We start from the raw sequence: 23,471 nt of genomic DNA on the forward strand, positions 1-23,471 counted from the left end.
GGTCAGAGCATTGCTACCCTTTTGTTTTTCACTGTAGACACACACACTTTCCTGTGGCAGGCCTGCACCCGATCACACACTTTCCTGTGGCACAGTGGTCCCCAACCTTTTTGACCTCGAGAGCCACATTCAGCACCAACAGAGGGTCGCGAGCCACATCCAGCTCCACTCACAGTAGTGTCAATCAAACCCACATTACAGGTATAATGATAACCAAAGCAGTACACGGAGACCCAGGGGTTCCCACAATCCCTCCAATCAGTATTCTCCCATCAAGGACTCCCAACACATTGTCACATCCAGCTTTGAGCACCTCCTCTAACAGGTAGTATCATCCTGTCTCTAGTGTACCAGGCCATCTCTACACCACTAAGACCAGTAAATGTGCATCCAGATCTGCTCTTCTGTGCAGGGCTACTCACACAATTCACCATTTTGAGATGTGCTCCTCATACCTGTTTGCTAGATCTGCAGCTAATGCACCAAGCTGGCAGACAGCCGCGAGCCGCAATTCATGGGACCGCGAGCCACAAGTGGCTCCTGAGCTACAGGTTGGGTACCTCTGCTATGGCAGGCCTGGACCCGATCACACACACACTTTCCTGAGCCAGCCCTGGGCCTGATCACATACTCACGCTTCCTTGCACACACAAACACGATCCCTCCTGGCAGGTAATTATCTTTTCAGGCCAAACTCCTAGATAATCAGCACACGCTGAGGAGACGGGGAATGTGCAGCACAAGAAGAGCAGCTCTGGAAGCCGCACGTCAACCAGAGATGGCAGAATGGTGGCGCCATCACATCTGTTCAGTGTTGTGGGGTGTAAAGTTTGTGTCCCCAAGGAGTAAAAGCCTTCCTGGAGTTTTGAACCCCAAGTCTTCTTTCACATGGAGCCTTCTCTCTTTAGTCACTTCTAGATCATCCACCGTGTGTGGCAGCCAGTAGTGGCCATCACTAGGATACAATCACAGGTGTGAACGTGTACCAACAGTCAGTCCTGACGCTCAAAACAGATGTCCGCAGTCCATTTGTAGTGTAGGGCGCCCCCTCTGCCGTTCTGGTAGTCAGTGTAATCTGTGAAGTTCTCGGCACTTTTTAGATTAGACTTTCCTCCCTCCTTCACACAGAACTTCTAAAACGTACCTGGTTCATGTATCCATCAGAATTACGAAGGCTTAAAAAATCGGCCCGACGGCAGGATCTGATGTCTATAAGAAATGATTACTCAGCCCCATGTAACCCATCCTGCCACGCTCACCCCCTGACCCCGCAGTAATGTGACCTTACACAGCGGGACAGGGAGCCGGGGCCTAGACAACGATGCTGGATAAACACCATTACTTATCCACCGCGGAGCAGTCAGAGCCGGGACCAGCTGACACCCCTCTTACTGATCAGTATCTGGCAGAGCCATGAATGCGGGGGCACCAGAATGTGGTCATCACGGTATGCCCCCTTTAACCAGCGCTGTACAGTCCACACAGGGCAACCATTACACCTGTGGGGCCACCTCCGCACCCGGATAACTATTACACCTCTGGGGTCACCTCCGCACCCGGGAAACTATTATACCTGTGGGGTCACCTCCGCACCCGGGAAACTATTAGGCTTGGTCCGCACGTTGTGGATTGGCTTGTGGAAATTTCTTCCTCTCTTGGCAGAAAACGCAGTTGAAATTGCACGCGTATTTGTTGCAGATTTTCATGCATTGTTGTAAGCTAAATAAAGATATATTATGAAAATAAAATAAAAAGAATTGAGATGGCATTTCCTTGTTCAACCTCTTCTTTTTCATTCACCATTGAAGACCAAGATACCATTACATACCGTGTGTGTGTGTGTGTGTGTGTGTGTGTGTGTGTGTATATATATATATATATATATATACACATGCACACACACAAAGCTCAAAAAATAAAAGGAACACTTAAGCAACAGAATATAACTCCAAGTATCATATATACACGCGTATAAGTCGAGATTTTCATCCCATTTTTTTTGGGCTGAAAGTCCCCCTCTCGGCTTATACGAGAGTCATATACCAGGGGGTCGGTGGGGGAGCGAGGGTGTCAATTCATACATACCCCCCGGCACGGTCTGAGCAGCCCCCCTGCTTCACCCACGGTCTTATCTCCTTCCTTCAGAGGTCATGTGGTACCGTTCATTAAAGTCATGAATATGCACATATTTATGACTTTAATGAGCGGTACCGCATGAACGCTGAAGGAAGGAGCCTGAGACTGGGAGAAGCGGGGCTGCCGAGACCACGCCAGGGGGGTAAGTATATGCTATATTCACCTGTCCCCGCTCCATCGCTGCTCTGTCCTCTCCTCCGTCTGTGATGTTCAAGTCAGAGGGCGCGGTGACGTAGTGTGCGCCGCGCCCTTTGCCTGAACGTGACTAACAGAGGGACCTGGCAGACAGAGCGATGCGCAGCCATGGAGTGGGGATCAGTAAATATCGCCAGTACCGGGGTCCTGAGCCAGCGGTGACACCGGCAGCTGGCCCCGCCTGCTCAGGACACCGGCACCGAGCCCCCAGCGACGAGAGGCGATTATGTCTTTTTTTTTTAGTTGCAGCAGCAGCAGCATATTGGGGCAAAAATCTATGGAGCATCTTAAGGGGCATAATCTATGGAGCAGCATATGGGGGCATAACCTATGGAGCATCTTATGGGGGCATAATCTATGGAGCATCTTATGGGGGCATAACCTTTATGGCAATAACCCAGCAGCAGGACTGCTACCTCAGCCTTTGTGCAAGGAGGAGCACTGCCATAGCCGTGCAAAATGACCTCCAGCAGGCCACAAACGTGCATGCGTCTGCACAAACAGTTAGAAACCGACTCCATGAGGATGGTCCGAGAGCCCGACGTCCACAGATGGGGTTTGTGCTCACAGTCCAACACCGTGCGGGACGCTTGGCATTTGCCACAGAAAACCAGGATTGGCAAATTTGCCACTGGCGCCCTGTGCTCTTCACAGATGAAAGCAGGTTCACACTGAGCACATGTGACAGACATGACAGAGTCTGGAGACGCCAAGGAGAGCAATCTGCTGCCTGCAACATCCTTCAGCATGACCGGTTTGGCATTGGGTTAGTAATGGTGTGGGGTGGCATTTCTTTTGAGGTCCGCACAGCCCTCCATGTGCTCGCCAGAGGTAGCCTGACTGCCATTAGGTACCGAGATGAGATCCTCAGACTCCTTGTGAGACTATATGCTGGTGCGGTTGGCCTTGGGTCCCTCCTAATGCAGGACAATGCCAGACCTCATGTGGCTGGAGCGTGTCAACAGTTCCTGCAAGATGAAGGCATTGAAGCTATGGACTGGCCCACCCGTCCCCAGACCTGAATCCGATAGAGCACATCTGGGACATCATGTCTTGCTCCATCCACCAACGTCACGTTGCACCACAGACTGTCCAGGAGTTGGCGGGTGCTTTAGTCCAGGTCTGGGAGGAGATCCCTCAGGAGACCATCTGCCGCCTCATCAGGAGCAAGCCCAGGCGTTGTAGGGAAGTCATACAGGCACGTGGAGGCCACACACACAACTGAGCATCTTTTCCTTGTCATGAGGCATTTCCACTGAAGCTGGATCAGCTTGTAATTTGATTTTCCATTTTGAGTATCATTCCAAATCCAGACCTCCATGGGATATTCATCTGCTCAGTTTGTGACTATCCACCATTTTCTTGTAGTGTTCTGGCTGCTGGTCTTTTTCCCCTGGTGCTGGGTTTGCCTTTGGTCAGGTGATTGTATCACCCTTTATTACCCTACACCTGTCTCCCATTCCTTGCTGGACAACAGTTTTAATCTGCTTGTAGTCTGGCTTGGAGCCTTGCCTTGCTTTCTGTGTATTTAATTGATGCAGTTCTGGCACCTCTGGTTCTGCTAGTCTCGGTTTCTGTTTTCAGTTTGCTTCTGCAGCCTTCTTTGTGTTTTCTGTTAGGAGGTGACCCGTTTTTGTACTCAGCCCTTATATCTTTCAGGGTCCCCCTTCCCCCTATCTATAGGTCTTCGCTTGAGATTAGCCTAGGATCGTCGGTGGGTCTATTCACAAGGAATGGGTCGCCCACTCCATCGTAGGGCATCAGCCTAGCCACAGTGCAGGGTCAGTTTTCCTCCTCCTACCCCAGTCCTGTGCTGCAGAACTGTAAGAATATTTCATTCAGAGATATCTAGGATGTGGTATTTTAGTGTTCTCTTTATTTTTTTTGCGCACACAGCTCTGGCAAAAATTAAGAGACCACTGCAAAATTTTCAGTTTGTCTGATTTTTCTCTTTATAGGTATCATTTTGAGTAAAATGTAAACTGCTCTTTTATTCTATATACTGACATGTCTCCGAATTTCCAAGCAATAAATTTTGTATTTATTTTCAGAAAATGAGAAATGGTCAAAAGAACAAAAAAATGCAGCGCTTGCAGACCTCAAATAATGCTAAGAAAACAAGTTCATAATCATTTAGAAACAACATACTAATGTTTTAACTCGGGAAGAGTTCAGAAATCAATATTTTATGGAATAACCATGATTGTTAATCCCAGCTTTCATGTGTCTTGGCTGCTTTCCACCAGTCTCTCACACGGCTTTTGGGTGACCTTATTCCACTCTTGGTACACACATGTAAGCAGTTTTTTTTTATGGCTTTTGACTATCCATCTTCCTCTTTATTACATTACAGAAGTTTTCAATGGGGTTCAGGTCTGGACATTGGGCTGGCCATGGCAGGGATTTGATGTGGTGGTCCTTCATCCACACGTTGATTGACCTAGCTATGCGGCTTGATTCACACGTCCTTCGCAAAGAATAAACTGCCCAATTACAGCCTTGCTGAAGCATCCCCAGATCATCACCGATCCTCCTCCAAATTTCACAGTGCGTGCAAGACACTGTGGTTTGTTCACCTCTCCAAGTCTCCATCTAACCATTAGACGACCAAAGGCAAAGCTGAAAATTAGACTCATCACAGAAGATTACCTTACTCCAGTCCGCTATGGGCCAATCCTTATGGTCTTCGGCAAACTTCAGCCTGGCTCTCCTTTGCTTCTCATTGATGAAAGGCTTTTTTTCTAGCTTTACATGACATGAGTCCTGCCTCTAGGAGCCGGTTACGAACTGTTCTTGCCGTGCACTTCACCTCAGCTGCCATTTGCCATTCCTTTTGTAGGTCACTTGATGTCATCCTGCGGTTGCTGAGTGACATTCCAGTAATATGACGGTCATCCCGGTCAGTGGAGAGGCGTTTTCGCCCTCTGTCGGTCTGTAGCTTTGTTGTCCCCAATGTCTGCTGCTTGACCTTGTTGCCGTCTTAGAAATTTTAAAGGATGGAGGCAACATGGCGCTCACTGTATCGCTCTGCTAGTAAAGCCAGAATTGAGCCCTTCTTTTCCTCACTCAAGACTTTTCTTTTTAACTCCTTTGGCATGGTTATTTTTTTCATTCCTAATACTTTTGGGATATTACTAGCACTTGTTTTGCCATACAGCTTGTCCACACCACAGCAGGGTTTTTTTTTTTATACTTTCCTTCGTTAAATAAGATTTGGTTCAGGTGATCACCTAATCAGACGCACATTAAGTAGAATGAGGTGTATTCTGGTTGGAATTCAACTGACATTGGAATGGAATGGCTGTCAGACATATAGAGAAGCTGATTTTTATAAAACTGTGCAGTGGCCTCTTAATTGTTGCCAGAGCTGTATGTAATATTATAAATAATAATAAATAATATATTCAGCCAGATACCCTCATTAATAAAACAGTACATAAAGCGTTGGAGAGACACACAATCTGCGTGAACTGCAAAATGTGTGGGCTTCCACATAATTTTCATAACCAGCAGAGGGGAAGCCGACGGCTGATGTTAAAATTCTGGGAAGTACCCAATAGCCATAAAGGCTCCCAGGCTATTAATATCAGCTCACAGATGTTTGCTTGGCCTTTACTGGCTAGTTTACGGGGGAACCCCAGAAAACAATTGACATGGGGTCCCCCTATAAAATCAAACCAGCAAAGGCTAGGCAGACAGCTTCAGGTTAATATTAAAAGCCTGGGAAGGGGCCATGGATATTGGCACCCCCCCAGTCTAAAAAAACATCAGCTCTCAGCTGCCCCAGAAATGGCGTATCTTACAGGTGCACCAATTCTGGCACTTAGCCTCGCTCTTCCCATTTGTCCTGTAGTGGTGGCAGGGGGGGGGGGGGGGGGAGATTCCGGTTCATATTTGTGGGGTTGATGTCACCTTTGTATTGTCAGGTGGCCTCAAGCCCACAGGTTAGTAATGGATGGAGAGGCTTCTATAAAAGACACTTATCCATTGCTAATCCTATAGTTATATGGTAAATAAAGACACAGCCAGAATAAAGTCCTTTATTTGAAATAATCACACAGACTCCTTTACTGAATCTTACAATTACCATACTTACTGAACACCTAATCCCAGACTCCCTTGTCTCTTGCAACAAAAATAAAATAAACCAACATATAATACTCCCTGTCTGACGTAGTCCATTTGCCAGGTGTCCCACAGTGATCTCACGTGTATAACAGTCACATCGACTGCTCTACCCGGCCTCTGACGATACACTGACAGGAGGTGATCGCACCCACAGTATATCACTGCACTGCCTGAGAGTTCACCAGCTCCGATGCACTCACTTACGGCACTACTGCTTATGGCACTACTGCTATGTGAGAACTTTCCCACGCAGCGGTGCCATAAGTGAGAGAACCAGAGCTGATCAGCTGATGTACTCTGGTGAATTCTCACGGCAGCTCAGTGATACACGGACAGGAGGTGATCTGTCATGATCTCATTTTCTGCTCCACCAGTTGAGTTCCCCTTCCGTTCTCCCTTTGGTGGTGACAGGAGGTAGTGCGGTTGGTTTGAGTGGTAGTGATCTGCCACCTGATGAGGAAGATAACAATTGGATCTCTGGAGTATCAGACAGGATATAAGACAGCCGACGCCCTATCCGGGTGCTGGTGATTCAGTCTGCGTCTCAAGTCCTGTACTTCAGCTCTCTTCCAGTGTTCTCAAGTTAAGTTTGTTTTTTGCTAATGTTCACACTTGCGCTTGTTGGTCAATTCAGTTTTTTGTGTAATCAGCCTGCCCCTGCTGTGGCTATGCTGAAATTCCACTCCTATTAATCAGTATTTGCCACTCTGCTTTTTGTCCCTTATTAGATTGGCCTCTTTTTTGCTCTGTCTCAGAATATTTCAGAGTGCTGATATAGGTTTAGAAGTCTAGTGACTTCAGGGTTAATTTTGCTATCAGACGTGTTGGACAATATTTTTGTAGTTTTTTTTGGGCAGATTGCAGACAGTGTCTATCCTTTTCTGTCCTTTTTAGTTAGCTGGTCCCCATCGTTTGCTCAGCCTATTTTCCTGCCTTTGTTTGTATTTTAATCTTGTTTCACCGTCAATACATGCGGGGGGGGGCTGTCTTTCCTTTGGGGTCTGCTCTGGGGCAGTTAGTTTTCCTCTTTTCCTGCTTTAGGCTTATGTAGTTCTCCGGTTGTGACGAGGCGTCTAGGACCAACGTAGGAACACTCCACAACTACTGCTAGTTGTGCTGGTAAGTTCAGGGATCTGCATAGTTACCAACTTCTCTGGTTTTCTAAGACTTAGCTTGTTGTCTTTTTTCCTCCTCGGGTTCCATTCATAACAGTGATCGCAGTGTATCACTGGAGGCCGGGTAGAGCAGTCGGGAGATGTGACTGTTCTATAAGTGAGATCACCGTGGGACACTTGGATTTTCTGGACTACGGCAGACAGGGAGTATATGTTGATTTAACACAATCCAACATATTTGGAAACATCAAAACACACTCAATCTGTGAAAGATGCCAAATTACACCTGGAAAACAGGACAACTCCCATCATAAATGAATCCTATAGAGAATTAACGGAGTATAATGCCAATATAATGCCAAAATGCCATTATGAAATAATTCCTTTATAGACTTTATTTAAATCAGTACCAAAAACATGAAAGGATTCAGTAATATTGCTCATTATATAGTGAAGACACAAAAGACACAGACAGCATGTGACGAGCGTCAGCTTACACCGAGTCTTTTCATTTTTAGAGTGGACCCTCTGGGCCGTGGCACCCACCCACCTAGGGCGAGCTGACCTAGTGAGAACTCACCCCCTATAGAGGGAGTGTCAGGGGCAAGACCAAGGGGGTGAGCCACCACAGCAGATAAACCAGACAGCCGTCTCAGGGAGACACTATTGAGTGTCTGGCAACAGGATGGACATGATAAAAAACATAAAGCGAAGTCACAGGGTTTCTTCAGCAAACGTGGTTACACACTTTACTCAGGCGCAAGGCATAAACAGGGAATCAGGTGCAGGGCACAAACGGTGAAACATGGCAAGGTGTGTACAGGGGTACGCCAAATGTTCTAGACATAACATGTGCAGAAAACATACCAGGGTCCCGGGCAGGGTACGTGTTAGGGTTCACACCAGAGTTCCTAGGAAGGATGCGTGCCAGGACACGCTAGAGTCCAAGACAAGGTGCGTGCTAGGAGACACGCCAGAGTCCAAGGCAGAGTGCGTGCAAGGAGACACGCCAAGGTCTAAGACATGGCACGTGCAAGATGGTAGGCAAAGGCACGCTGGCATCGGACTCCGGACATCTGGCAACGATCGACATGATCAGGGCATCAGGCTGCGGACATCAGCTCCGGACATCAGGCCGCAGTTATCAGGCTTACGATCTCTGGCAGCGATCGGCAGGTTCCGGGCATCCGGCAGACAAACCAGGGTTCCATGCAAGGAGACAAGACAAGTTAGCAACACGATGCGTGTTAAGGAACACGCCAGGGTCAGATTCAAGAATAGAGGCCTGCGCGTGCAGAGGGACACGCCAGGGTCAGGCGAGGCAGAGTCCTGCGCCTGCAGAGAGGCACGCCAGGGTCAGGCTTCAAGGACAGGGTTAGGACCTGTGCGTGCAAGAGGGCACGACAGGGTACATGCCAAGACCTGTGCATACTTTTACAGAAGCACGGGGAGGTATGCCAGGGAGCAGGAGAGGGCTTGCACGTGCTTTAGAGAGCACGTAAAGCGCAGTGCAGAAACAGCGTGAGGTGCAAGGGAGCACGGCTGGGGCACTGGCTAGCTGATTGGGCTGCGGCACTGACAGATGGGCAAGACTCCAGCGAACCTGGCTGAGGCATGGCAGGCGGCACAGCTGTCACTGACCGACGAGCACAGCTGAGGCACAAGCAGGCGGGCACAGCTAGGGTGGGCATGACTGAGGCACAAACAGGAGGCTAGGAAGGCCAGGCGCATGCAAAGGGCACACGGAGCAACAAGGCAAAGCAAGGCACGAAACTAGGCAGAGCTTAGGCAGAGTACGGAACCAGGAACGGAAGTATAGGCTGAAACACGGAATCAGGTCAGAGCAAGAACAGAGCTAGCAGCGGAGCTTAGGCCGAAGCCCAGAGCCAGGCCAAGGCAGAGCCTTGGGACTAGACATAGAAATGTGCAAGAGAGCACCAAAAGGCAGAGACAAGAGACATGAGAAGTACTACAAGGCTCAAAATAGCAAAGACCAGACATGGCAAAACAGGCTAAGGCAGAGAACAGCAGAAGTACTACAAAGCGAAGCAAGGACAAACATGGCACGAGAGACAACACACTAAACAAGGCACGGGACAAGAGACGGAATACAAGCACAGAACATGTGCAGAGACGCACGACAGAGCAAAGTGCAGGGGCACAGAATAGAGGGAGCGACCCAGCAGACCAAGCAGCCATGTAGGGAAGCAACACAATACTCAGGCCCTGAGCATAGGGAGGGGCGGTCTGATATAGGGCAATAGCACCTCCACTTCCGGGTCAGGACCAGGGAAGAACTTCCAGTTTAGATCCTCCAGGATCACAGAGAGCGGTCACATGATCAGGGGTTTCAGACATGCAGAGATGATTGTTGAACCAGACAATGCTGGTACCCAGGAAAAGTCACATGATCAGGGGTTTCAGACATGCAGAGATGATCACAGAAGGCAGAGCAGAAACGCAGGCATCTTGCAGCCCAACAGTCATGAGGTGAGTGTGCACACTGCTCTAGGGAACATTCAGGATAGCAGACATGGCGGACAAAACAGACATGGCGATCATGACACAGCAGTAACATACTATGCTATGTTAGCAAAAAGTAGCCAAACTCCCATAGATACACAGTACATATCGCTATGTCTAATTTTCATATATCAATGCTGTACATAACACCAGCCCAAAAATAACCAAGATTACAGCTAAATTGACAAGGAGTCACTGTAGTAACAAGAATCCCGAATTTAATGGTGCATTAATAACAGTCAGACAGATATGTCCTGAAAAAATAAAGTGCCAAGTGCAATAGGAGAAAGTGCTACAAGCCAACGCTTAACCATGTGGGGCATTAGATACTGCACACCGGGTCCTTAGCCCCAACGCACTGGGCTTCGTCGGGGGCTTGTGTGAGTATATGTTGGTTTATTTTTTGACATTATTTCTAGGAGACGAGGGCGTCAGGCATTTGGTGTGAGGCGAGTATAATGGGTTTTTATTTTTATGTGACTATGTAATTTTACTGTGAGCACAGGCGCTGGCAGATACTATTCTCCCATCAGCGGCATCTGCTATCACTGTTATCAGTGACAGCAGACACAGCCCGATGGGAGCAGTAGTCTCATCGGCCCACGCCTGCTTTTTTACCGCAGGTCACAGTCAGCTGCGGAATCACGCTGACATCTGCCAGCATGATCCCGCAGCGCTGTGACCAACAGTACCGGCAGTAGCGTTACCGCATACAGTCGCACACACATGCAGACACCCGCAGACAGACACCCAAATATTCTCCGCCCACACACTCTTCCTCCTTCTGACATCAGTTCCTTCTCTGCAGCGTTTTTTAGCAGCAAATCCACAAATCTTTTTACACCTGCGGTTTTGCTGCAGATTTGACTGACTCAATGGAAGTCAATAGGTGCAGAAACGCTGCAGATCCACAGAAAGAATTGACCTGCTGCAGAAAATTAAACACTGCAAATAAGGAGGGAAATTGCCTTAGCATGTGCACAACAATTCAGGAATGCCATTGATTAACATTGCTTAAGTAATCACTTGCGTTTTTGGAGCATTTCCGTGTGGAAAAATGCTGCGGAAGCCGGAAACGCAACAAGTGCACATAGCCTTACACCTGTGGGGTCTCCTCTGCACCCGAGTAACAATTATACCTGTGTGGTCACCTCTGCATCCGGGTAGCAATTATACCAGTGGTATAATAGTGACACCACAGGTATAATAGTTACATTATAGTTACATTCGGACCCGACTTCCTGAGGGAGAGCTCGCTGCATTACACCTTATTAATTTGCTGGCTTTGCATTTCCCTTTGTGTCTTCCGCCATCTTTCTCTTTCGCCATTATAGGGGATGTTTGTGTTGCGGCCAGGGGTCACTGAAGCGGCAGATAATACACCAGCGCTGTCCCCTCCAAGCCGGAGTCAGATGCGATTATGTAGCACTTCATCACTTCGGACCCGACAGCCCCCCAGAGGGGGTCATTCACCGAATCCCATCCCACCCACTCTGACTGGCAGGTCTCTGCTGTAAGCCAGGCACACTGTGGGTGACAAGCCTGACAGATGGGTGACACCCACTCGCTCAACCTTTTCTCGCAGATCACCCCTTTGATGTGACACAATGCTGAGGGACGGATGAGCTGCAGGGTGACTGGCAGCAGTCACTCCCATCACTCTCTACAGAGCCACGGTCCTGTGTATGGGGATTACTGAGGATGCTGGACGGCAGATAAAGCCAAATTGTGACCTCTGACCTCTCCCAGGTGCTCATCCGCCGGAGGCACAAAACCAGGCGAGATGTGCAGCGTCCACAAGCAGAAGCCATGAAAAAACTTCAGCGTGTTAGATATCGTGTCCATAAACAGAAAGTCCTCGCCTCTCTAGGAATATAGATCTGTGTATACTGCAGAGGAGCGCCCGTCCCGGACACCGTGTGCACGACTGCTATGTACGGCACCACCAGTTACCCACATATTTTTTGGAACGGGACGGACAACAACAGCACCAAGCGGTGAACATACGAGGGCCTCCACCTCAATGAGAAATATATGGTGCCAGTTGTCAGACTGGATGAGGATCCTTCTATCTGAAAAATGGCTGGTAAATGCACCATGACGAAGCCACTCTCGACGACCTTGGTAGTGAAGGGTTAACAGGTAGTGCAGCTCCTGAATTGAACTGGTTAACAAGCACCGGGGATCAGCACAGTCCTCATTCCACTGGTACCCATAGGAAATCATCGTGCCAGGAAAAGCCATTAGCATCCTTGTCTGTGTCAATTAGCTTCTAATTATGGCGGTGTAATGCTCGGGAGATAATTAACATGTAAATGACATTAGTGTTTATAGTCAATAATCCCTCCCTGGGGCTTCTGCTGGAGGCAGCGGTACCACCGAACGGCAGAGAGGGCCGGCGTCCAGAAAAGACGATGGAAGAGTCTGCCCTGCACCCGCCTCCGGCAGGAGGGAGCGCAGCCGCTGCGACTACTAGAGAGGTAAAAAACCAAAAAATACACCAAAGAAAAATAACAGCGAAATACGGCCGTGTGACAAAACGCAGGGAATCGGCGCACAGGTAGGATTTATGCCGCACCCCGTCACAAGGAAAGGGTTATTGGGGTTTAGGGTACAGAGGGGCTCAATGTACAGAGACAGGTATGTTCCGCGACAGGTATGGCCGAGCGGGACTGAATGGACGGGGCTCCCAGAGGCGGCCCGGCGGGGCATTAGGATATATATATATGGGGTTATTGCCATATGCATCCCATTACTGCCGCACATGTGGAGCCTTATAGCTAAGCCCAGTCCTCCGCCCCACATGCAGAGCCTTACAGCTAAGCCCACTCCTCCGCCCCGCATGCAGAGCCTTACAGCTAAGCCCACTCCTCCGCCCCGCATGCAGAGCACTAGGACAAGTATTCCGGAGTAGTATCCCCAGCATTGTCACGGCACATGTGGAACGTTACTTCTAGGAATATGACAGCATATGTGCATCATTTCCTAAAGGGATATTACAGCATATGCAGCAAATTACCTCTCAGCATCTAGCCATATGCCTGGGATTACCCGCAGGAAGATCACACCCTGCGCCATACACACACACATACGGCGCCATATGTGGGGGCTACCTGGGGACGTGGAGGACTTCACCTGTAGATAGAACATGCCCATGGCAGGAGCAGCCACGGCTCGTTTTATGGGGATGGAAGAATGGGGGTGGGGAATAGGTAGAGCACTGGAAGGAGGAAACCATGGCACGATTCAGGGGGAGAGACTAGAAGAGGGAGATGGGGAGTAAAGGCAGAGGGAAGAAGGCGGCTGTGAAATCACATGGCCCTGCCGAGATGCTGAGTTACCAGGAATCTTGGAAAGGGACCAAGTGAACAGAAACATTACTGGGGTGGAGCACAGTGTGTGAGGTGAACGTGGAAGCCAGCCAGGACACATCTATACAGCGTAGATATGGGGCACATGTATAATGCACCACTGCCACTAACGAGCTGCTGGATCACACAGCGAACCGCGCTCACCGCGGCCGAGAGGAACCAACGTGCACACTCCAGTATTTGCCTCCAACTGAGAGATAAGACGACGCTGGGAGGAATCAGAGCCATTTACCTGGGCCCAACGCTGCAGATGCAAATGTGGGAAAGCTCTGGGAAGAGACGGCGAGGGGAGGGGGCTTCATTTGCCTAATATCAGGTTGGGGAGGCTGGTGAGCCACAAGAAGCTCTTAGAGGAGAGAGAAAGCCCCAAGATTGGCAGATAATTATACCTGCTCGTACCGCGGCTGTCAGGGGACCCCCTACACTCAGTCATTACCGGAGCGGGAGGGATGCGGCGGAGAGGAGCTGGAAGATGAGGAAGCAGGGGGTAAAGAGGATACGGAGAGAGGAGGCGGACAGACAGCAACGGAAGGGACTGAGCAGACAGAGGAAGCGCAACAGAACGGGGGGCGCATCGTGTAACCAGCACTGCTCCAGGGGTCGGTGCCGTGTAACCAGCGCTGCACCAGGGGAGGGGCACACCGTGCAACAGCGCTGCACCAGGGGAGCGCACCGTTTAGCCGTAACTGCACTGGGGGGGCACCGTGTAGCCGGAACTGCACCGGGGGATAGGGGTGTATGTCTTGTGAACGTAAATTAAAGTTATTATGTCATGATGACTGGAGACAGACAATAAACCATAACACGTGTGCTCCATGATCGGACATCAGCGAGTGTCGGACCATGTGGTGAGAGGAGAGTGGAATATCCTGGGCCATACAAGATGGGAGACGGCTGCGATTCCCCACAATGTGGAGGAGGTCAGAGCCTTATTTCCTCCATTCTGCACATTCATGACGCAGCGGGGAGGCAGCTCCAGCTGGGGTGTAGCTAATCCCCCCCCGTTCTGGCGTCACATCAAACTCCAGTACTCGCATAATGGCGGACGGTACAACAGTGACTGGTCATCTCTTACAGACTGTGTGCACACAGGGAGGAACGGCTGCGGCATCTGCAGCATATTACAGCAGTAAAACCTATCCATGAAGAAAATGAAAACGGCAGCGACATTCAAGAGAGCTGCAGATTATAAATGCAATGCAGAGCGCAAGATGTACAGCCGATTTGCAGCCGTTACACAGCAAAATCCACAGTGACTTTTGCGGCTGTGTATTTCCCGCCTTGTGCACATACAGACGCCGCAGGCGATTTTATTCATCTGAACGGGTTCTCAGGATTCATGTGCTTGATACAGATACAAACCCAGTGACTGGAGCAGGATGGACGCAGAAATGTCTAAAATCAGCTGCATGTAACCTCCCCCCCCCCCGCAGCAAGGGCTACTGATCTTAATATAAAGGCTTCACTAAATAACATGGAGGCTCGGTGGCCGGACACAGTTCTGATTTTTGCGCCTCCCTTGTCACAGGGCTGGATCAAGCAGTGAAACATAGCAATGTTTGACCACATGGTCCCAGCTTTGTGCTACGATCACGTTCCACCCGCAGCTCCAGCACAGATTTCCTCATCACTACATTAAAAGTGGGGAAATCTGCATCAGAAGGAGAATGAAGCAAGACGTGAATCACGGTAAAACCTCCTCCATTCATCTTGTGATGTAACATGCTGTGCATTTTACCTGCACAAATCCACAGGTGAAATCTGCATCAAATCTGCCACATGTGAATTCAGGCTTATGAGGACTAAGTCAATACAACAAGTGCATAGTAAAACCAGAGTGATGGTAATCTATGAGCCGGACTTAGATGTGCTCCTACCTGGCAGACAAGGTGTTAACGCCACAGCGCACTCGACATGACAGACAGGGCTCTCCTGATTTCAGTACCTGCATTGATTGCACGGACCCTCCCTCCTATAATCGCCCCTCTCCTCCCGGAAAAACTCCCGCAGAGCGGCTGAGAAATGATCATAACAAATGGAGGATTAACCTCCTCAGAGCTGGAAAAGATCGCGTCTTACCTCGGAAGGAGAGCTGCACGCGGGGGGTCGGAGGGGTGCTGTCCTTCGCCACAGCGTAGTACAAACTCAGCAGGATGCAGGAGAGTAGCCGCGGGTCCAGAGGGGGCATGGCGCAAGGAGGGATCCTGCCAAGAGAAACACAAAAAGGATGAGCCCAGGAAATAACCAAAGACGTGACCGCTGCCCCGTCTCATCGCGCCATTCACTCATCTACGAGAAGATCTATCAGTCCATCCATGCACTCCGCTCACAGAACATGGCCGCCTCTCACCGCACGGCAGATATTTGTGAGGGTGAGACGGTTCCTACACCTGGGACAACTAGGCTCAACCAGAGTCGCATCCAAATCGGCAGGAGGAGCTCAGAAATATGCGACAGGCACCATCGGTTAACAACTGAGAAACGCAAAACATGGCGAGGCGCAGAGGCAGGGCCGCCTTGTGAGACGCAGCGTCACTAAGGCTGGAGTCACACATAGCGACTCACCAGCGATCCCGACAACGATATCAATGTGTCAGGATCGCTGGTGAATCGCTATGTGATCGCTGTTGAGCTGTCAAACAGACAGCTTCACCAGCGATTAGCACAGCGACGCCGAGCGCCCGGCGTCGCTGTGCAAGTCAGTAACCAGCGCGCTGATGCAGGAAGCTGGTAACTAACGTACACATCGGGTATCCAAGGGACGCACGTCCCTTGGATACCCGATGTGTACATTAGTTACCAGCAGATCGCTGGTCTCCCGCCTGTCACACGCAGCGATGCGTGGTGGCCAGCGGGAGACCAGAGACCAAAAAAAAAAAAAAAGTCCTGGCCTTTCCTGCAGCGATCAGCGATACCGGCAGGGGGGCCGGTCGCTGATCGCTGTCACACAGGCTACGTTCACATGCCCAGGAATCAGCCATCAGAAATCAGTGACTCATGCAAACAACTCTTTTTTTCCCACCTGAATCAGTTTTTCTTAGCACTGAAATCTATGGAAAACAGATCCGTTTTCTTCCATTTGAAACTGATCCAGTAAGAAAAACAGATCCTTTTCAAATGAAAGAAAAACAGATTTCGAAGTAACGGATCCATTGTCCATAGACTTCAATGTTACATAAACGGGATCAGCTGAAATCAGTTTTTTTCTGGAGGACAATAACACGTTGTGTCTGCAGAACTCACTGATCGCTGCTGGATCGGTTCTGATGGAGGATTACTGCACATGTGAACACGACCTTAACTCATCACAGCTCATGGTGTCCGCAACCATCACACAAACATACAGGGCAGGAGTGGGGGAAGAGGGGCTGACCACCTCACATAGGACGTACAGGCTGGTTGTCAATAGTGGGGACAGCTTCCTCGGAGATGCTCTGCAGTACAGAGCCCGGCGGGGGCGCTCTAAATTGCAGGCGGTATCACCCTGTCACTAAGACGGCTGTACGCTGGAGGGCTGCTCACCATCTTTATTAATAAAGTGTAGAATGAGATCCTGATGACATTTCCTCCGGGTAAAATGCTTCATAATTGGATAAGTGAACACCTGTCATCTGTTCACATCAACCTTTCCAATCATCGCTCCACGCTCAGTCAGGAACATCGGAGCACAAGGAGCGAGGATTTATGAGGGCAAACACTCAGCTGTGACATGGCCGGGCGTGCCGAAGACAATAGATGGCGGACATTAGCTGAACTCGTCTCAAAAGTAACCAAGTAATTAAAAGCTTAGAAGCAACACAAGAGTCACGAGTGGCCAGGCCTGTAAATGACGGCTGACACGTCGGATCAGCACCCAGGACCTCAAACCGTGTACCTCCAGGGCATCCAGTCAGGGGCACAACCGGGTCCCAGCATGCCTCCGCCAGGCACCTCCAGTCAGGGGCACAGCCGGGTCCAGCATGCCTCCGCCAGGCACCTCCAGTCAGGGGCACAACCGGGTCCCAGCATGCCTCCGCCAGGCACCTCCAGTCGGGGGCACAACCGGGTCCCAGCATGCCTCCGCCAGGCACCTCCAGTCGGGGGCACAACCGGGTCCCAGCATGCCTCCGCCAGGCACCTCCAGTCGGGGGCACAACCGGGTCCCAGCATGCCTCCGCCAGGCACCTCCAGTCGGGGGCACAACCGGGTCCCAGCATGCCTCCGCCAGGCACCTCCAGTCGGGGGCACAACCGGGTCCCAGCATGCCTCCGCCAGGCACCTCCAGTCGGGGGCACAACCGGGTCCCAGCATGCCTCCGCCAGGCACCTCCAGTCGGGGGCACAACCGGGTCCCAGCATGCCTCCGCCAGGCACCTCCAGTCGGGGGCACAACCGGGTCCCAGCATGCCTCCGCCAGGCACCTCCAGTCGGGGGCACAACCGGGTCCCAGCATGCCTCCGCCAGGCACCTCCAGTCGGGGGCACAACCGGGTCCCAGCATGCCTCCGCCAGGCACCTCCAGTCGGGGGCACAACCGGGTCCCAGCATGCCTCCGCCAGGCACCTCCAGTCGGGGGCACAACCGGGTCCCAGCATGCCTCCGCCAGGCACCTCCAGTCGGGGGCACAACCGGGTCCCAGCATGCCTCCGCCAGGCACCTCCAGTCGGGGGCACAACCGGGTCCCAGCATGCCTCCGCCAGGCACCTCCAGTCGGGGGCACAACCGGGTCCCAGCATGCCTCCGCCAGGCACCTCCAGTCAGGGGCACAACCGGGTCCCAGCATGCCTCCGCCAGGCACCTCCAGTCAGGGGCACAACCGGGTCCCAGCATGCCTCCGCCAGGCACCTCCAGTCAGGGGCACAACCGGGTCCCAGCATGCCTCCGCCAGGCACCTCCAGTCAGGGGCATAGCTGGGGCCAGCATGCCTCAGCAAGGCACCTCCAGTCGGGGGCACAGCATGCTTCCACCAGCCACCTCCAGTCAGGGGCACAGCCGGGGCCAGCATGCCTCCGCCAGGCTAGGGAGCCGAACCTTTGTCTGGAATGTAGAAAAACTCAGCTTGGGATTACACTTGCCGACCTGCAGCCATGAAAGCACCTCTGACTGGCTGCACGTGTAACGGCCTGTTCAGACACGCTGACCGCATGAAGTCGTTACGAATACGCTCGCTCTGTGCACATGGAAAATCACTGTTCTCAGTTAGCACCATGCTGCCTACACAGGGCAATGTGATGCTGAGAACAATGACAAACATTTCACTCAATTGTTGGGCAGTGGCATCAGATTTAAGGGCCTGTCACACTAAGCGATATTGCTATGTCTGATACTTACCTCCGACCGCTCCCCCGCAGGTTATCTCTGATCGCACGAGAACGCCCTGGGCCGTTTCTCGTTGTCTGCTTCCTGCTGTGACGACGAGCGACGCGGGCAGGAGGACGTCAGGATCGCCTCGTCTGACAGGTAAGTAACGACCCCCGTCCCCAGCGATGTCGCTGGTGAGATCTGCCTGTGTGGCAGCTCACTAGCAACCACTTAGCAATGTACCAGCGATCCTGACCGCGTCATATCGCTGGTCGGGATCGCTGGTACATCGCTAAGTGTGACAGTACCTTTAGACAGGCCGCTTACCAGGATAGCTCGTTCCTAATGATCAGCCAGTGTAAACGCACCCCAAGTTACGTTTCTGCACTCAGACTGCATCAGTCCTGTGAACCCACATATTCAGGCTTAAGGTACTGTCACACTTAGCGATGTACCAGCGATCCCGACCAGCGATATGACGCGGTCAGGAACGCTGGTACATCGCTAAGTGGTTGCTAGTGAGCTGCCACACAGGCAGATCTCACCAGCGACATCGCTGGGGACGGGGGTCGCTACTTACCTGTCACACTAGGCGATCCTGCGTCCTCCCGCCCGCGTCCACGCTCGTCTCTCCACAGGAAGTGCCGCAGGAAGCTGACGACGAGAAGCGGTCCTGAACGTTCTCGCGCGATCAGCGATAACCAGCGGGGGAGCGGTCGTAGGTAAGTATCAGACACAGCGATATCGCTAGCAATATCACTATAACGTCACTAGTTATAGCGATATCGCTTAGTGTGACAGTACCTTAAGGCAACATTCGATTAGGTTTTTCCCTAAATGCCTGAAGAATCCCTTTAATCACGCTCCTGTAGATCCCACAGGAATCCACAAGATCAGGATGAACACAGTAATGCACAGACAATGAGTAGAGGGGAGGTCACAGAGGTCGCCTGCAATTTTGGTGCCAATTGGAAATGCTTGGATGCCCAGTAACGTGGCAGCAGCTGCGGACGCCGTTCTGGTGGATATTGTACCTGAAGGAACTGTATCTGTAAACTCACACATACAAGTCAGACAATGGCAAGTCCGGGTGATGGAGGGCCGCTCTCCGGCTGACTCGGACCTTTTGTGGTGAGTGACCTCTGTTACTATTGGGGGAAGAGTTCAGGGTCAGTGCCATATTTTTTAGACTTTTATTTTGCTTGTGAGGGGCGACACGCTCAGATTCCGGCCTCATTGTCTCTGGGTAGCTCCTACTCATCACTGCCACACTAAAAGCACTTGCTTCCTGCGCGGCCATTAGTCTTGGTTCACACTTTCCTAAGTTTGTGGGGATTTTTGTTAGTATTAAAGCAAATTGAAAATGGACTTAAACATGTTTATCTGTAGTGACTAGAGTTGAGCGAATGTTTGGAAACGAATCCGAATTTGTCATATTTGTGCCATATTAATAATCTTTATTTTTATATAGTTACTGTAATGCGCTGTGGAATATGTTGGCGCTATTTAAAGATATTATTATAATATAGTGCCAACATATTCCGCAGCGCTCTACAGTTTGCACATATCATCATCACTGTCCTCAGTGGGGCTCACAATCTACATTCCCTATTAGTAGGTCTTTGGAATGTGGGAGGAAACCAGAGTACCCGGAGGAAACCCACGCAAACACAGGGAGAGTATACAAACTCCTTGCAGATGTTGTCCTTGGTGGGGTTTGAACCCAGGACCCCAGCGCTGCAATGCTAACCATTGAGCCACCGTACAGTGCTAACCACTGAGCCACCATGCTGCCCCTATATTGGTAGTTTATTCGTGACGATATTTGCTCATTTCTACTCCCATTGACCCCAATGACGTTCGGTGAATATCGCAAAAACCATATTCGCCGGTGAACGAACTCCGAACCGAAGAATTCCTCACGTCTGGGGCGTCTCCTGCGGTCTCGCCATCCTCCGAGCAGTGCATCTTGCAGATGGTCCGTGTCCGCGTCTTCCTCCCTGTTTGGCTTCGTTAAGAATCGTCGGCGCGCAGACTATAGAGTGACAGAAATACACAGTCGGGCATTCTCCGTGTCCCATCCACCTTCCGCCAGTGACTTCCTCTCACCTTCTGATCTCGAATGCATTGATTCCCTGCTAGGTGTAACTTGCATATAAGCCTCATAGCGGGAACGTTAGCTTAATGCTGCCCGGTAAGCTCACACTGCCGCCAGCTTAACCCTGCGGCTGCCGGAGCGGCGACCCCCTGCTGCTTGTGTGTGTAACAGGCCTGGTATTAGGAAAAAGACTAATGTGTTTTCAAGAAAATAAGAAAAGAAAGTTACATAAAAGATTTTCTTACAACTCAGCGCCGCGCTGGGTTCACAAAAGGAACCAATTTTATTGTAGCCGCCGGTTAATTGATATTTTTAAAGAGGTTCTTTATAAATCTGCAAGAGAGAGAAAGGAGGAGGATGGACGGGAAGCGGCTGAGCAGAAAGAATGAGCGAAGGAGAGCGCCGGCACAGTCTGATGCCGCAGGAACGTGACAGACGGACGACGTGACTTGTGATAGGAAACAGACAAGGTGCAACCAGGTAAAAAAAATCCACACAGAACAGGAGAGGTCACAGCCACTGGATGTGTGGTCCCTGAGGCCCCGCTGTGTCAGCGCTCAGGAGCCACCTCATCAAGCTCCGGACTCTCTACAAGACCAGTAGGTTAGAGACGCCTCACACTGATGGTAAAAATGACAGATCAGGAACAACGTGTGACAACCATAATCCAGCGAACGTCATCACGATAATGACCAAAGGTGTGCAGCCCCACGTGGCTACAAGCATGGTTTTCCAAGGGGTCAGGCACCATGTATGGAGGCTTTCAATCACAGACAGAAAGCAAAAAAATAATGACAATTACATTTCCTGATGGCCCCCTAAAAAGAAAAAAGTCTTTACTATTTGCTGCATTAAAATACGCATAGGCATAAAAAAGGCTTCTGCTGCGTTCTGAGTCTTTCTGACTAAAGCATTACCTGTGATAAAGTGATGCTAACCACACCTGAGAGGTAACACCTCAAAATTAGAAAGCGGTGAAGACCCCAACATGCCCTCCTCATAACGACAAACTGGGCTCATTCTAAAGCGGAAGAAGGACGGGAGGAAACGTGTCCTCCGAGGAGAGGCAGAAGCTGTGGGTTTAAGCTAAAAAACAGACTTACTATACTTTATGGATAAAGATATAAGAAAGGAAAAGTAGGAGAAAACATAACTCAGTCAGAGCTAGTCTATACAGCTATGACGCCATTCACACCTCTGCAATATATATACATTGCAAAACAACAATCATTAGTGATGAGGGGTCAATAAGCGTTTGCCATATACTGTATCTGCTCATCTGAATGAAGTGGTTGTTCCCACCCCTCTTTCTATTTTTTGATTTCTCAAATAAACTTATTTCTTATTGGACATTTTTTCGGGTTCTTTTGTTTCGTTGTTTTATATGAATGACGTGCTAGAGCAGCTTCACCATAAGGAGATTGAACCACGGGAATACACCATTATGCTGCATTTTATGGGTTAAATTGGAACCACCTTTGTCTGATATTTAATGTATTGGCAAAACACTCCCAGAATCCCTACTCAATACCACAGCCTGCCAAGCGGCATGGCGCAACGCATGGCCTGCGAAAGAAAAGCACAACCTGCGAAACAGCAAGGCTAAACACACGGCCTGCCACACAGAAAGGCAGAACACACGGCCTGCGAAACGGAAAGGCAGAACACACGGCCAGTGAACACAGTGGAAAGCAAGGTGTTGAGTTTGGGCAAACTGATACAATTTGTGAAAGAAGTTAATATCCGTCATTACTTGAGGCATCACATTGGGTAGGAAACCATGATGTAGAATTACGATGGTGGGCGTTACGAGTGCACTAAATGCATTTATTCTTTGCCTAATAAACACTAGAAATCTTCTGCACATAAAATCAGGGTGCAGATAATGGATAGGGACGTATTCACACTTACATCTTTCTCCACTTTAGAACTTTAAATGAAAAATCATGCAGAACAGCGGCATTCTGCTCGTTACACTGAAGGGCAGTACACCACCATGACCATTAATATTCACTGTGTGGAGTAATATTGTCACTGGAGTATTAACATTTATGGGAAATCTGTCAGGCGATTCTTGCTGCCAAATCCACGGGAGCAGTCTCATCTCTGCCTACGGTCCCCGGTCAGGTCTGTACCGCTGCAGTGGTTCAGAGAAGACTATGCCCGGCTGTGATCCTGAGGTTCGGGCATGACATGGATGTGTGCAAGGTCTCCCGGGTGCCCTGTTCACATCTTGTGCCTTGTATCTACTCATCATTAATCCTGGTTGATCAGGGTGGACGTCGCCACCATTACGATAGAGAATACATAAAAATCCGTTTAATAGAGGTGCGAGGTTTGTTATATAGGATCATTTACATATAATGCGGCTTTTTAGGATCCATCTTATGACAAAACGTTTATCCCTTTTCCCACGGAATACTTGATTTTTCTTCACAGCTTTCTGACCACTTTGGGGACTTCAGGTGTGACTAACATTTGAGGTCAGCTTGATTGTGAGTGTAGTGTTTTTACACTGGTGGATAGGCCACTTTTTATAGATCTATCATTAGAGTCAGACGCTCAAAACACATCAGAAAATATAATGTCAGACTTTAATGCAGCAGTAAAAGATTGTCCCTTTTTCA

At 50.1% G+C, this 23,471-nt stretch overlaps 1 protein-coding gene across 8 annotated transcripts in view; it reads right to left on the minus strand.

The window, feature by feature from the left end:
* Window positions 1-23,471, minus strand: part of SEMA3F (semaphorin 3F) — a 95,863-nt gene that overhangs the window by 43,713 nt on the left and 28,679 nt on the right. For all 8 annotated transcript variants that reach the window (XM_073562567.1, XM_073562572.1, XM_073562571.1 and 5 more), the window contains exon 2: window positions 15,548-15,672. In XM_073562567.1, coding sequence (XP_073418668.1) covers window positions 15,548-15,656 — 109 coding nt within the window. In that variant the 5' untranslated portion in view covers window positions 15,657-15,672. The remainder of the gene's footprint in view (window positions 1-15,547; window positions 15,673-23,471) is intronic.

This window comes from Dendrobates tinctorius, unplaced genomic scaffold, assembly GCF_039654945.1.
Source record: "Dendrobates tinctorius isolate UK_male_01 unplaced genomic scaffold, ASM3965494v1 ptg000357l, whole genome shotgun sequence".
Lineage (NCBI taxonomy): Eukaryota > Metazoa > Chordata > Amphibia > Anura > Dendrobatidae > Dendrobates > Dendrobates tinctorius.